Genomic DNA, 16563 nt, shown 5'->3' with positions numbered 1-16563 from the left:
ATTCCACTGAAGATAATCACCAAGCTGGATATTGATATCCAAGCGATTATTAATTGTTAAGAGCTTTGTTGCATATTCCTCAATTGTCTCTTTTGTAAACTCCATTGTAATTTTGGAGTAGGAGTGGTGAAATTAGCTAGTACATACTAAGCATACAATCCATTATAGTATCTTTTTAAGTGTGGGCAGGATCTATTCCAATTATGCCCTATCCGTTGCCATTTGATCAGCGTGCCATACTGTCTAGAATGTTGCCAATATGCATATCTAGACCCTCATTCCTTTTTTCCTTAAATTTGGATAAATTAGCCTTGAAGGACTATTAAGGGGGAGGTGGGATTCATCATGTCAAATTCTTATAAAAGTGGGTGTTGGTATGGTTGGAGGTATTGTAGAATCCCCATCCACCTAGGTGTGTCAATGATAGGGCCATCCGGATGGGAACCAAAGTAGCCACGATGGAATCCTCCAAAGATGTCGCATCATTGCTAGCATGACATGCATATTGGCTTGGGCCACCACTATCTCCTTGCAAGATGCTTTTCTAGCTAAAGACGGCCCATTCCATACCCTCGTGCGGCTAAACTTCGATCACCAGAATCTACCATGAAAGGGCACTAGGCAGACTAGCCCACCGTCAAGAAGCCGAGGTACAATTATTGGTCATAATCTTGCTCATCCCAAAGAGTTTCTAGATCTTTTGTATTTGGATCAAAAGAAATAGGTATTCCATTCAATAACGAGAAAAACAACCAAAAATCATCAAACCACATGGGATGGGAAATCTCACCCAAATGGGACTACTGATAATAACCCGACAACCCATTAGAAAAGTGAATGGTCTAAAGTTTTATGCGATCCACTATATACAATGTTTGGCTAACTGGAGAGCCAATAAATGTGCAGAACAATGATCAATGTAAGATAACACATAAGCGCGAAAACAAAATCCAAACGTACACAAGAATTGCAATGCTCACGACCCTCGTTACACCGATATGAATGAAATCCTCCAATTATTCAAAGAGTTTCATGCTCATGACCCTCATTACAATGATATGAAATGACATCCTCCGATTATTCAAAGAGGCACTGCTTAGCAGGAAGGGTTAATCCCATGACCATCCTCTGATTCAAAGAGGCCCTAGACAATTGCATCTTAGTAGGAAGGGGTAATCCCATGCCTGTCCCATCAATAAATCCATGACAAAACCCTAGCATTTTAAAGGAAAAAACTACAACACATAGTGGGACATCGATCACAATAGGATCGCCAAAAGTATAGGTGGATATCCAACACAGAAAGATTAACATAATAATCATACAAACAAACACATAAACATTCAATGATCATCATCATATAATGAATAAGATAATGAAAAGCAAGATTATATAGGTTTCTAAACACCTGTATCTCTGTATATTCATATAATGTATGTTCGCCCTTTACCAAACATCGCGACTTATAATGTGAATACATTATATTCATATAATGTGTGTATTTGTGCTTTTCACTTACAAGATATCCCCAGGTGATACAAAACGTCATAAGTTAGCTAAAGCTATAATAAGAATGCTATAACTAAGGTATAATATGAAAAGTGTGAAGTATTATCATGGGTTGCATTCTAAGCTAAGAGATGGTATGCTCCCAAATCACTAGCCATCTATCTGGCATGGTCTTGCAGCTTCTGTACTTAACATGTTTTTAGGCATCTAAAAACTGACATGAATTGACTGATTTTGACCGCACAAAAAGATGTGCTTATTCTCCACGACGTAAGCTTCCCTACTGCATAAACCTCACTGCGTTTTCGAGATGTGTGCCCTTCCTAAAGCTACCTTTTTGACATGTGTTTACCCTTCCTAAAACTTCCTTGAAGTGCATTAACTTGAAGCCTAAAGAAAACCTACGCTTTTAACTCCTAGGATTGCTTAATGATGGGTGGCTTGTTCCATATGATGGATTACTTGACCTTGTTGCCCTTTGAAACCCTTGGAATGGCCTATAAACTCTAAGACGACCTGATCAAACTAGTTACAATAGAAAAAACACAAATCCTATTGGTGCAAAAATGCAAACCTTTGGGTGTTGATGTAAAAACGTAATAATGAATTGGGTAATGATGCAACAACATAAACCCTAATTGCACATGACCTTGCCAAGGTTCTAATACCAATGTAACACGAGTGCATAACTTAATCGAGATTAATGTAAAAACATAAGCTACAAATTAACATAATCTCCCTATGTGATAGCATAAATGAAAGCATATAATAGACAAGATAGATATAGACCTAATCTATTGTTTGTTACTACCATGAATGAATATTTACAATGATTTATCATGATGAGATCTTGATGATGCGCATGATATGTCATGTGGCCTTATCTTGCTTGCCTACCATCTTCTCCTAGCACAAGCCTAAACTCTTGAATGGCCCTCAGCCCTAGTGTATTATGGACTAATTCACTAACCTTTAGGATTAGTTGGCTTCCAATTATTTTGAATCATGCCAAGATACAATAAAAGTGTCCACACTTGGGTGTTTATTGAGTGTCTAGACCAAATACAATGGGTGCCTCGACAAAATACAATGAAATGGCTAAAAAGCCTCAAAGTTAAGACTCCACCACAAACACACCCTCTAAACTAGCTAAAGGGTAGAAGTGCATGTGACACCTTCCAAATGGCAACTTACATGACTTTATACCAAGAGTCAACATTACCAAGAGCACCTTAAGGCCTTGACTTCAAGAGTTGATTCTAGCTAACTCTACCACTTGGCTCCATGCTGTAACTCTAGGACTTGAGTGACAACCCAAAGAACGTGCGACCATGTGGTAGAAGTGCAACTCTAGTACTTGAGTCCTAGAGCTTCACTATCACTTGATTCCAAAAGCAACTAAAGGATAGTTCAACTCTAGGGCTTGAGTTGTAGTCGATGTCTATGACTTCAATCCACTAGCCCTTGAGTCCATGGTGCAACTCTAGGACTGAAGTCCTAGTCAACCCACAAGACTTTAGACCATGTGGTATAAGTGCACCTCTAGGACTTAAGTCCTAGATTTCATTATTGTTGGAATCCAATAGCAACTTTAGGACATGATTTCTTTACTGCATGGTGCACCTTAAGGACTTGAGTCCAAGAGAACCTTAAGGACTTGATACTATGTTGTAGAAGAGCACCTCTAAAACTTGAGTCCTAGCAAAGCTCTTGGGAGGAGCTCTAGGTCTCATGTCTAGGAGCACCTCTTAGACTATATCCCTAGAGCTTCCCTACTTAGTATATGATGCAAATCTAGAATTTAAGTCCAAGAGTAACTAGGAGACTTCAGTCCTAGAGTTTCTCTAAAACTTGATTCCAACACCTCTAGGACTTGATTCCATGCTACAACTTTACAAACCATGGTGAGTCTGTGACTTCTAGAGCTTTATTAATTGATGAGTGGCAAGATACGTGCCTTGCTAATAAGATATCAATGGTCTACCCTTATCATCACTTGCATGTGATTTAAGTCTTCTAATTGCACTCTTTAGGTAACTCCAATATTACTTGGCCTAACCACTCATAAACAAGCCCACAAGATAGATCTTCCAATCACACTCTTAGTTGGATCATGCTTCGCGACCACCTTACCCCAACCAATCAACTTACATGAAATAACTCACCAAAGCTTAAGTTTTATGCTTCCTCTTGCTTCTTAGCCATGCTTAGATCCATTATTGTTCCCTTTATTGGGTAAGAAAAATAATAACAAAGTTGCACCACCACAAGATAACTCTTAAAAACTCCAATCTCACAAATAACTATTTCAAGAACCTTGATGGACATCTTTCGAAACAAAAGAAAAAAAACACAAACCTCATGTTGAAAATCAATGCCCCACCCTCCCTCATTGTATTATCTATGCACCGACTAGCTCATGTTTGTATAGGCTCTATTATGAGAAGTAGTCGTGTTTGAACAACCTAGGCCCAACATCCTCGTATTTACACGACATGGTGACTTATGAGACCAAACAATTGAGAGGCTACTTGAATTAGATTTGAAACACTCCCAAATAGATTACATGTTACAATGAACCATTGTCCCATAAGGGTCCTCATGGAGTAGTAGACTTTACCCTTGGACACTCTGTCCTAGCATTGCAAGGGCCAAACAACACCCAAGATGGCCATGGGAGATAAGAGAATTGCATAACAAATTCTAGTTCATCTTTATGGAGTGAATCTACATGAGCATTGACAATGGCACTCATTATGAACGCAAACCTATGGGGACATGTCAAGGCCAACCCGCATATACACACCTAAATAGATACACAGCCATACCTCTTCTCTACATAGTTCATCAATCATCAATGTGAGTTTACTCCCTAGCTTCTACTAGCATACAACCTTTGTCTTAGCAACTCTAGATGAACCATTGAAGCTCCTTTTACAAGACCATCCAGATGTGGAGCCTTACCATCTATTGTATCACTTGGGCAATACAATCCTCTTCTCTATCTTTCAATTTGAGTTTTAAAGTTTTATCTTGTGAAAGATCCTACTAGTACCTTGAGCTTACCCCTTCCAAAGTGGGGGTTGTAAGTTCACTCTTGCTGACATCACTGTTCCCCCTTCTATCGTGAGGTTCACATGATCTGGGGTTTGTATCATGATGGTCATCACACCCATACACCATGTGCTATTGCCAGTTGGTCGTAGGTTCACTCTTGTTGACATCACGTTTCCAAGGTTCACATGATGATCTGGGGTTTATATCATGCAACCAGGCATGATGGTCATCACACCCATACATCATGTGCTAGTGGCAGTGGTCTGGAGCTTCTTGATCTCATCCAAGCAGCAGCAGCATCACGAAAGTAGAATTCTAATTTTGGTGCTTTAGGGTGTTCACTCCAATTGACTGAACTTACTTGTGAGGGAAGTTCTGATAGCTTGGGTGTGTGAACCTCTATCAAAAAAAACATGAGTTCATAAGAAGAAATCCACGAAAGAACTTAACTACAGCATAATTCTGCATGTAAGCTCTTGAAGAGAGAGAAAGAAGCTGCTCCTATGGCCCCCTCCATAACCGAGCATCCTGAATCTTCAGTACGAATCAAAGTGGCTAATCAAGGTGCCAAATGCCAAGAAGACCACAGCTCAAGTTCCACCATCCATGGTTTCCACGGGTGGAGAAAGACTGGCTCCACACTCCTTGAGAGCCATTGCTGTCTTATATATGTTAAAAAAAAAGAAACAACAGACTCAACTAAGCAAAGCGACATCAAATGATGAAAATTTCAAAAAAGAACAAGATATTCGAGAAGAAGTGAGAGGCTCTGATTAAAGTACATCTAAAAACAGTGGAAAAACACACACACACACACACACACACACACACACACACACACAAAAACTGCATTGAACTCAGGATTTTTACATCAAGGATCCCCAAGAGTACCCACAGTGATACAATTTGACTGCAAGGGATCCACAAATCTTTCTGACAGAATAGAAATTTTCGCTTTCCCTTGCATTTGCACTCTCACATGATAAACACCCCATCCCAGATCTGTTGCAAAAAAATGTGAGTTCTAACATTACTTGATGCCAATGGGCATATCCCCCACACGTGTGATGGTGAGACTTCCAACTTGATATGCCCAAAATCTACGATGCAAAGAAAATAAATCTCAAACCCTTGGATGCCAATGGGCATGCATGTGTATGACCTCTCCCAAAGAATTCCAAACCCATCCATGCCAATGGGCATGCATGTGTATGACCTCTTTCATAGATCTGTCTACGTGTGCCCACAGATGTATCATGGTGCCGAAAGATCTTCACAATAAGATTTATCTTCTTCTTCTTGTTGAAAATTAAACATCAGTATCCACTCTCTTTAGCATTAGTCTTCTTTTCGCCAGCAAGAATGTGATGAGAAGGACCTGTAGGAAACCAGCTATGGCAATAAAGGCAATACCGAGAATCTCGCCCTTGTTATAACGGCTTATTCTCCAGGGGGAGGGGTGGTGTCTTTTACTGGAGGGAGGACCGGGGTGTTTTTTGGGCTTGGGCTTGGGCTTGGGCTTGGTCTTGGCCTTGGGGGAGGAGGGAGGGTTGCCCTTTTTGGAGCTTCCAGTCCGGCGATTGGCAAAGGAGAGGGGTGGTGCGGGAGGCAAAAACGGGGGTGGGGGTACAAAAGGAGGCGAAGAGGGGGGAGGGGGAGGAGGAGGAGAGTACAGAGGGGGTGGGGGTGGGGGTGATGAATGAGGTAGGTATGGTGGTGGATATGGTGGTGGTGGAGGAGGAGGAGGAGGAGGAGGAGGGGGAGATCCACTCTCATCACATTTCATTAGCTTGATGTGAGCTAGACAACAGCAGTAGTACAGCACGATCCCAGCCACTGCAGCTCGGCGATCGCCATGGCCGCCCCTCCATCTCCTCCCATTCATCTCTTCACAAGGCCAACCCTTTGTGTCCTTCGTCTTCTCCTGTATATGTGTATGTGTGTATCTATGTATGTATATTATGTGCGCATGTACCTCCCTAAACTGCTCTCTGCAGCAATGCCCACCTTGATAAACTCTTCATGAGAATTAGGCACAACCCTCTGTTTGATGTGCGCATGTACCCCCCTAAACTGCTCTCTGCAGCAATGCCCACCTTGATAAACTCTTCATGAGAATTAGGTACATACCTCTGTTTGATGGATCCTAAGCTGCACCATACTGCAACATCTCCGCAATGCTGAGTAAAGCTCACATGAGGATTAGATCCGATCTGTGCAGAAAAGTCCTCAGAAGAGCCTTAGGTCCGATCTGTGCAGAAAAATCCTCACAACAGAACCAAAGGACCACTTCGATGCAAGGAAGATCTCCAAGCACAACCAGCAACAGAACAATTCAATGCAGCCGGGAGCCCTAACTATAGTGAGCAAACCATGGCAAATACAAAAATTATCAGGCAAATTTGCAAATGGAGATCTAATTCACTTGATGATCGCTTCATTAGGAGCTGCTACTGGAGAGGAAAGAATCTAAAGGGGTATGCACATTGCAGATTCATGCATGTATTCACACAGCTTGCAGCAGGATTATGAAGGTCAAAGCTTCCATAAATAGAGACGCATGTGCAAACACTGCGAAGGGGAGATGGAGGGTGTGAGGTCACAGGTGGATGTGAGTGTATTCAAGAGACACGTTGGGCCCCACAACATGTTGAACCTACCTGTGCTCTGGAGTCTGTGCTGTGCTGTGCTGTGTGTGTGTGTGTGTGTGTGTGTGTGTGGGCTATCATTCTCATTGATGTAGTTCTCATATGCCCATGGTGGACTCTCATGATCTACATTTATGTGGGGACTCTCATGATCTACATTTATGTGGGGACTCTCTTGATCTACACATTACCTTGAACAAATTTTACTCTATATATTAAATTGAACAAATTTGCTTTCATCCACCTAAAAATAAATTGAACAAGCTTGCTTTCATTGTATATAATAAATTGAACAAATTTGCTTTCATCCACCTAAAAATGATCACGTCTTTTTGGCACCTCCAACCCTGAAGAAAATCGTAGAAAACCTTGATATTAGCATTTCAACTTTTTTCATGGCATGAAAATTGTTCTTCTATAAGTACTCCTAGTGCCTTGAAAGTGAGGAATAGCCAGTCGGCTTTCACGGTGTTCTCCTTCTAGCCCCGTACCTTAGATACACTTCTTGATACCCATATGGATGACTTGTAGAGCTTTTTTTCCATTCAAGAACACAGGTGGATATGCCATTAGATGAGCAGTGAGATGGGCTTAACCCCTCTTTCATGTAACATCCTTCAATTACATCTACCCATGTTTATGCATTTGAAAAAGGTAAATGGCATGCCTTATCCTTGTGAAGTTTCTTTTTCTAAATGACATAAATTTAGTGTTGGATGTAAGGATTTTTATTGGGGTTTCTAGTTGTCTTGCCTTTACTTTATCGCTCAAGGGTTTACAAAGCATATAAGAGACTTCCATTGCATAAAAGTAGACCTTCATAGTGCATGCACTTGAGAAATTGGTTACAGCTCAAAGACTTGACATGATGATGTTGTTGAATTACTACTTTCGTACCTACATCCTTGGCGCTACAACATGATATGATAAATTTAATTGTGCATTTGGAAGACCCTCTATTTCTTGGATGTGGCAACTTTGTGCTAAGTTTGATTAGAACATTGTGCCTCATGTGAGGTTTTAGTATTGTTAACAAGATTTGAAAATTAGTGTTGCACTATGAGTTGGGAGTTGGTTACTTGTGAACCCTTTGCCTACTTGCAATAGTTTGTTTTTGAGTACAATGTAAAGTGAGGAATCATTTATACATCATCGTGGTTGTTCCCCTCTTTTGCAACCTTTCTTTTAACTTTTCATCCCATTGTTGTATGTGTTGTGAGCGACAAAAGTGGAGTTTGATTGTACTTTTCCTTTTTAAGATCTTCCCTCCAACACATGTCCTTTTTAAGATCTTCCCTCCAACACATGTCCTTTTTAAGAAAATTCTTCACTGTGTTCTCGTGGAACCTTATAAACACTTGACTTCCAATATAAGAACAAATGATGTACAGTTGTTACTTTCACAAGAAGCCTACCTAACCCTATGTACTAGCCTTCTTGAAAGCACAATCCTTCCTACTCACACATTTTGCGTAGTCCAATCTTGATAATAAACACTACGAAATGGTCAAGGCAAGTGTTTTCATTCAACCACATTTACACTATTTATCGCTTTGCTTAACACCGCAAAAAAAATAAAAATAAAAAACAATTTCATTCCATATCACTTTTGCAAGTCTATTCCCTAAGAGTGTTGAGAAATTGTAAATATGCCTCTTTTAAACTTCAATAGAAAAGTAAAAGTGTATGAACACAAGGTTCTAGGTGCCATTAAGAAGCATCTCCCCGAACACCATGGCATTATTAGCAGAAAGAGTTTGTTCCATGTATGTTCACATAGTCCATGAATAGTTAAGGTGCTTGTATAACCTTGATGCCTAGTCATAGATAGTGAACAAGAAAAATCCATAGCTACTGCACCAAACAAGATTCAAACTCATGACATAAGCCATTTATCTAACCACTTGGCCCATGATTGCTTTGTGTTTATTAATTTAAATATTTGCTTTATAATCTTTGTCTATCCACTCTTTGTAAAATAGGTGATGAAAACCTCCACATGGCAATCTCTATTTAGCCTTGACTAGTAATTCATGTGGATACTTGTGCTACACCCCTTAGACTTGAAAAAAAAAGGTGCTCAATTTTGCTGCTTCCAATGTATTAGTTATTCACAACCTTTTTGCTTCAATTGTGCATGGATACAAAGCAATCCTTAGACTTGAACGAAAAAAGTTGCTCAACTTTCCTTCTTCCACATGTCTTGGTTATTCACAACCATTTATGTTTGCACATGTGATCTTCCTAAAATGATACAATTGATCACACTACTTGTTCTCTTGAAAATGTTAATGTGAATAAGGGCATTGTAGGCATATGTAATGCATAAAGCTAGTCAACTAGCTTCTTAATAGCTTTCGGTTAAATAAATACTAAATAATAACAAGTAGATCTAGGAAAAAGAAATAAGATCAATCTTTGATAATAAGGTCTTCCCCTTGCCTCTAACTAGATTTATTCATTTTTTATTAAAAGAGAATTTTGAAGATCCTCTTTCCCTATCTCAACGTGTATGCATTCAATATTCTTCATTTTAAGCATCACACCATCAAATGTGTTTGAATGCAAAACATCACCTTGCCAAGGCTAGAAAGAGCAATAACAAGTATTCATAGAATCTTATAGCTTGAGATCTTTTAAACCACTTACTTTTAGGATGGTCAATTCTTTTTCACTATAAAATTTACTCTTAAATATGAACCACCTTTCTTGTGTATAAGTCCATCTCTTTTAAAATGAAGTCATTGAATGTGTGTTTTTTAAAAGGTTTTTAAAGACATTTTTGGTTGTCATTTTCTTCATACATGCACACATGTACATGGAAATATATGTTTGAAAAAATAAGACACTTTAAATTAAACAACAGCCATATGGTGGTAATATTTACAATAAGATCATTATGCCACTAAAGAATGTGGTTGGATTCTCAATTGTCTTTTGGTCATCCAAGGACACCTATGTTTTGGCACACCATGCATTTCAAAGAGAATCTGTCACTGGGCTTTGATGAATGTAGTGTTAAAATGAAAATATTTTATTTCTTTTATGAACAAAACCCATTCCTTTATGATGATACTAAAAATATATGTTCTATTCTCACTCTTTAAAACTACTTTTGGTAGGAAATGGAGAGAAGCCACAAGGACTTGTGTGGTGTCTCTCAAATAACATTATGTAGGCTCTTCAATTCTCAACGAGTACCATGTGTAGGTCATGGAATGGATATGTTGGTTTGATTTTAAAATGATGTGTGTTATGTGAGATGGCTTTTTTTTTTCATGACGTCTTATTCCAATCTTGGTCGCACACAAGAATTTCACTTGGCTACACACACACCCGAGTACCAAAAGGGGATACCACCCTTCCAAATATTGGCCACTTTATAGGTAGTGGACAAGCCGCGAGACGAACTCCACAAGTTAGTCGCTCAACCGATTAGAGTGAACACCTTGCACAACTTTGGTAGAACTGGACGTCACAAAGTTGAGTCACAATCTTGATGCCCATGGCAACCATCATCCTTGACCCAGAGTTTGAGCTTGAAGGGCAAGCATTGCACATTGTTGTCATCGAGATCGCCGAAGAGGAAGGTGGAAGCAAGTGTAATGACGATCGACGAACGATGACAACCTAAGGTGTATGGATGGCTTCCTATGTGCCCACCTGCATGCGAACCCAACCTTAGTATAAGATATCCCTAATAGGATTTGAACCCAATACATATCCAAAGTCTTATCCACTAGGTTACTACCTTGGGGTGCCTTGGGGACAGATGCAATAATTAGAACATTTCTCATTAAGTGAATGAGAAACCTTACATTACAGGTTAAAGTAACAAGGTGGCATTAATTAGAATTGTCCCCATTGATTGCATAAGAAACCTTAGGTTATAGGTTATAGGTTAAGGTTACAAGGTCTTACATAGGTCATAAAATAGGGTTGTATGTTACACATTATCTAAGCCACCGAGCCACATATAATGGACGTAACCCTCTATTCTATTCAAAACAAAGAGTTCCAATATACGCCTTAATAATTAATTGGTGTGATTACACCATTCAATAATTCAAAGGTTTAACACCTTAGGGATTGTGCACATCTTTTCCCCCTTGATTTTTTTTAAAAAAAAAAGTAAGCCTGGGCACTCAAAGACAACACAAAACACAAGGATTAACTTCGAATATGGGTGCCAAATTTGGTTTGGCAATTAATTAATTTGTTGAGAGAATAGAACCTTACAATGTAATGTTTGGAAAAGAATGAGATTATGTGAGGGGGGGTGTGGAAAAAAAAAAATGAGATTTTGTGGGGCCTAGAAATTTTTTTTCTTAATTTTTAAGACATCTCCAGATTCTTCCTAACCACCTCAAAATGTTAATAAAAGGCAAGACTGTGTCATCCACATTTGAGGCTGCTGCCTCCAGTGTAGGGAAAGACGACATAAGGGAGAGATACTTGTAAATTTAAAAAAAAATGGAAGCTACAAAAGACGACGTAGTTGCTATGGTGCGCCATTTGAAAGATTTATATGTGATGGTCTTTTTTAAAACAATCGTTAAATCTTTTTTTCGAAGGGGTATAAACGTCGACTATTTGTGGTGGTCAGCGTCTACAACAGTGTTAGGCAATGAGGTGCCTAACCTTACCATATGCTAAGGTTAGGCATTAATAAATTAATGCCTACCCACGGTAGTGTGTCCCCATTAATAAATTAATGTTTACATAATGATCTAGTTGCAATGAGGTAACAAACTATTGAAGTAGATTGAATGCTCATATTAACGTTTATGCCAATGGGAGGACTACTGTAATCCCAATGAGATATAAGAAGAAATGCTCAGATTAATGTTGACGACTACTTTAATCCAAATCTACTCATAAAGCATTTTCTAAAGGTGATCTATTAAATCTCTAAGTAAGGTTAAAACCTTAAGTGAAGGAATCTTATCCGAGCTTTTTTTAAACCAATAGATATATATATTTATTTAACAAAAAGCAGCTTTACATCTTTACATCAAATTTACAAATTCAGATATATATATTTTTGCATTCGGATATATATATTTATTTACCAGCATTCAGATATATATGTTTTTGCATTCGGATATATATATTTATTTAACAAAAAGTATTCAGATATATATATTTATTTAACAAAAAGCAGCTTTACATCTTTACATCAGATTTACTATCATTCAGGCCCGGTTTAATAAATTGCAGACCATCGATCATCTTCCAAGGCTAAGGAAGGCTTTGTAAGAAAAACAGAGCCATAGCCCGACAAAGCAGTGAAGGCTTCTTTTACCATCTTAACCGAGCTTCTTAACAAGGCTAAGTAAAGTTTTGCAAGAAAGACAGAGCCATGAGAGGCTACCGGCACAGCAGTGAAGGCAGCGCGCAGCGCGCAGCACGAAAGCCCCGTTAGCGGCAGCTTGCAGCTAGGCGTGTGACGTTAGGAGACACAGAGGAAACCGTTGATCGAAGGAAATTGCGCCAAGAGGAAGATCAAGAGCGCCATTGCTGCGCGTCAGAAGGGGTAGCAGGCAGAGAGAGAGAGAGAGAGAGAGAGAGAGACAGTCTGCAGAAATCCGTGAAAAGAAGGCCGCGTGTAGAAGGAGGCCGGAAAATGTCCAGGGTGAGAACCGAACCCTTGTTTTCTTCTATTTTTTAGGGTTTTGAAAGGTCAAACCTTACCCTTCCTAAGGCCCCGTTCACATGCCCAATTCCCTCTCTCTATCTCGGGTCTACCACCCTCTCTAAGTCCCTTTTCCTATGCTGAAAACCCTCTGTTTCAAGCAGGACATCAGAAAATTTTTAAAAGATTTGCCATTGTTGGAGAAGCCCGTCAAACAAGAAGGTTGTGACCAAAGGAGCCACACGAGAAAAAAACAACAACAAGAATTAATTGCCATGGAGCACGAAGCCAAGGAAATAGAAAGATCGACTCGTCAACTCCTCACAAACATCAAAGATGTAACTAAATGGCATGAAGGTAAGCCAAGATTGATTCGTGAAGATGCAAGTATACAAGAAAAGGAAGTGTGCATTTCATAGAAAGCTAGCGTGAAGAGGATCTACATCATGAAACTACACCTCTATTGACAAGCACCTATGGAGTGCCACATCAAAGAATCTTGGTTGCCAAAGTATGTCCACTTTTTTCCATAACCGAAAGGTGAAGGATTCACTTGTGTTGATCATATGGAAGTTTTTCATAATGCAGTTAGTTCATTTGATGAGGATGTTTTTCATGCAATTTCTTTTGAGCCATACGATGCACTTGTTTTGCATGAGTCTTCTAGCATGGAGAATTCTCTTGGCAATTGTTGTAAATAACAAGCCACCCCAAATGAGGAGCATAGCCTACTTGTGGGTTTTTCTAATTTTTCATTACATGATTCCCTAAAGAGTGCATATTCTTCCATTATACCCTTTGAGGGCATGCATTATCTATGGAGGATATACTCGATGCTTTAGAGATGGATTATATCACATTTGGTAGAAGCTCACAAATCAGGAAATCATTCATGATGACATTGAGAGAGATTTACATATGGAGAGAAAGAGGAGTAATGAGATTGTTTGTAGGGTGACCCTTACTTGAACCGAGATATTTAATTATAATAATAATTAAAATGCTAATTTGATGTTGCTCATTATGTAACGTGAAGAACATGTTTTCCTCACTGAGATATAGGCCCTGATCTAAGTAATCCTATAAATAGTAAATTGTATATAAATTATGCTATAAATATTAAAGACCTTTGGATGTGATGTCCGGGAAGCCGTTAATGGTCGGAGGAAATAATCTTAAACTAGAAACCTAATTTTTCTAAGGAAAATTAATAGTCTAGTTTTTTGTTTGGTGAGATTAAATATATAATATCCAAACCAATATCCAAGTGGTAGGTGTGGCGTGAATGAGGGGTTAAGAAAACAATGGTGTTAGTAATCAAGTGGCGAGGGAAATTCCGGAGGGACAAGGAGGTAACGCGCATGGAAACTACTTGTGCTCCGAGATGCTATATGTTGATGGTGATGTTCATGAAGCTCTAGCATCTTTGTCAAGAGACATCATGATAGGTATCTTGGCTCTTGTGGATGTTGAGGTATCGGGTTACAGTGTTCTCTCTTTTTCTTTTTGTGGGTTGTCTTCTTCTGTCATTGTAGTTGGGGATCCTGGTTGATAGGAGTGATAGTCAATTCCGAGGATCAGAGATGTTGAGCTGAAGAAGAAGTTATGGGTAGGATGGATTAGGCATAAAGCATAGTTATTCGGGTGAAGTGGGGGTCATTAAGAAAATCTAGGCAATGGATCGTACCATTGACCAGGCTTGCGCCCACCATGGCCCCCCCCATCCAAAGATCTACTTGGATGGTTGTCAATGATGAAGCTTTGTGTGGTGTGTGCGTATAGGCTAGAGCCCTGTGAGAATTGCCAGTGCTGTGCATGGGCCCTCGAGGGCAAAATGTGTGCCCGTGGTCCTAAGCACCTAGATAGTCCCAATCACCTAGAGACTTTTTTTTAAAAAAATGTGTTTATTGGTCAGCACCCATAAAGAGGGTTTTGTACTGATTAGACCAGGTGGCTAGATTTGTGAGCTTACCTTTGAGTTTATCTTTGAGTGGTTAGATAAGCTTACCTTTGAGTTTATCTTTGAGTGCTTGGATAAGCTCTGCCAAGGTGGCTATATTTGTGAGCTTACCTTTGAGTTTATCTTTGAGTGGTTGGATAAGCTTTGCCATTTTTAGCACTACCCTTTTTGTTTGGGGACCAAGTCGAGGGGTGGGGTGGAACATCGTGGACGAGGCTCCTGTGGTTAAAAGGGCTAGGCGAATTGAGCATTTGAGTGCCCATGGATTGGGTGTGGGCAAGTCTATAGGATTAAGTTGAGGAAGAGGGGACTTGCTTACCCGTTTTTGGTCGCCAAACCATCTTCATCGATTGGACAGGTACTGGCTTTGTTGGTGTGGTTTGGGTGAACAGCTGATGGTTTTTCCGTGGTAGCCAAATGATGGAGTTGCCATCATGGAAGCCTTGTGCTTGGGGACCCATCGTGTCGAGTTATGAAGGTTTGTTGTAATCGACAAGGCTTCTTGGTTTTTGGTCATCGAGCCTTTGAGCTAGGTTTAGGTTGTCAGCGCGCTGAGGTGTGTGTTGCCTTCATGGAAGTTTTGAGCTTTGAGCACGTTGGTAGGCACCCATCGTTCTTGGTTGCGATGTGCTTGGGGTTGCCTAATCAGTGGCCATGGGGCCTTTTGTCGAAGCTTCCTAGGGAGTTGTTGTTGCGATGGATGAGCACAAGCGACGTTTTTGGGTAGCCAAAGACGAGTGTTGCCTTCATAGTAGCCCTCTTCTCGTAATAGACAGCCGGGGACTAGCCAACGTTAAAGCTTTGTCTTGGGGTTGGTTTTTGTTGGCTTCTTGCGCTTGGGTGGCAGAGATGGCCTTTTGGGGATCCATAGTTCTGTGTAACCATTGTAAAATCCTTGAGCAGTAAGAAGATTCTCGGACACCCACCAATGATTATCATGGTAAAGGTATGAGGTCGGGGTGCTTGCACTGTGGGTGGTCGAGGATGTAGAGTTGAGGGGGATTGTTGACGGGACGAGACTTTATTGTCATTGTTGGAGGGTGTCGATAGTGCCCGTTTGACCGGCGTTGGTGAGGCATTGGGGTGTGGGAATAGGAGAGATTACCAGTGATGAGGATGGGGCATGAGGGGGAAGGGCAGTCAAGGGTGAGGGGGTGTGGATGATTTCCTCTTGGGGACACAAGAGGATGGTGGTCTTTTTGCCTTTGATTTCCATGGTGGCTATTGCTTCGCCCCAATTGATTTGGCAGTGAGTGGCATCAATCCACTCTTTTTCAATGATAATCTAGCCTTGGAGTGCTCCTGTATCTATGACTGCGACAATTGATTTGGTACTGAGTGACAATCCACTCTTTTTCAATGATAATTCGACCTTGGAGTGCTCCTGCATCTATGACATAAATTTTGCACTCCAACTGGTTATTTCCTACTATAGAAATTTTCAGGAATGAAATAGCCAACACTCATTAAATACATTTCATGTGAAATTTGAATGTAAGTATTTTCTTGGGTAAGTGTGGGTTTTCCAAGAGCTTTCCACGCCTCCAAGAATAATTGGTGGTAGTTTGGGGGCAGTGGAAGATGTACCAGTTATTGTTGGGGGTGAGAGAATACCCTTTGTGGAAGCAGTTGGTGGTGTGGGTAGAGGATCACATTTGATGCATTTCCCATACCAAAGAATCATCGTTACTTTACCCTAGGGAATCTTGAGGGTAGCTGTGTTGAGTTGATTGTACTTGTAGCATTTTGGACCC

At 40.1% G+C, this 16563-nt stretch overlaps 1 protein-coding gene and 1 long non-coding RNA gene across 2 annotated transcripts; one reads left to right on the top strand and one right to left on the bottom strand.

Annotated features, from left to right (window-relative positions):
* Positions 1 to 4203: 4203 nt before the first annotated feature.
* Positions 4204 to 7265, bottom strand: LOC147623923 (uncharacterized). The gene is made up of 2 exons (XM_086820555.1): positions 5462 to 7265; positions 4204 to 5224 (listed from the first exon to the last, which is right to left on the bottom strand). Exon 1 carries the CDS (start codon positions 6449 to 6451, stop codon positions 5876 to 5878), a length of 576 nt encoding a protein of 191 aa, XP_086676681.1. The 5' UTR covers positions 6452 to 7265; the 3' UTR covers positions 4204 to 5224; positions 5462 to 5875.
* A 5102-nt stretch (positions 7266 to 12367) lies between these two features.
* Positions 12368 to 13641, top strand: LOC147623922 (uncharacterized). Its single transcript, XR_015269296.1, has 2 exons — positions 12368 to 12849; positions 13014 to 13641. It is a non-coding gene; the product is annotated as an uncharacterized LOC147623922 (long non-coding RNA).
* The last annotated feature ends 2922 nt before the right edge of the window (positions 13642 to 16563 follow it).

This window comes from Cibotium barometz, chromosome 26, assembly GCF_041138505.1.
Source record: "Cibotium barometz isolate CiBa-2024 chromosome 26, ASM4113850v1, whole genome shotgun sequence".
Classification (NCBI taxonomy): Eukaryota; Viridiplantae; Streptophyta; class Polypodiopsida; order Cyatheales; family Cibotiaceae; genus Cibotium; species Cibotium barometz.
The sequence above is the reverse complement of the archived record's forward strand: the minus strand, read 5'-3'. Positions and strand labels throughout refer to the sequence as shown.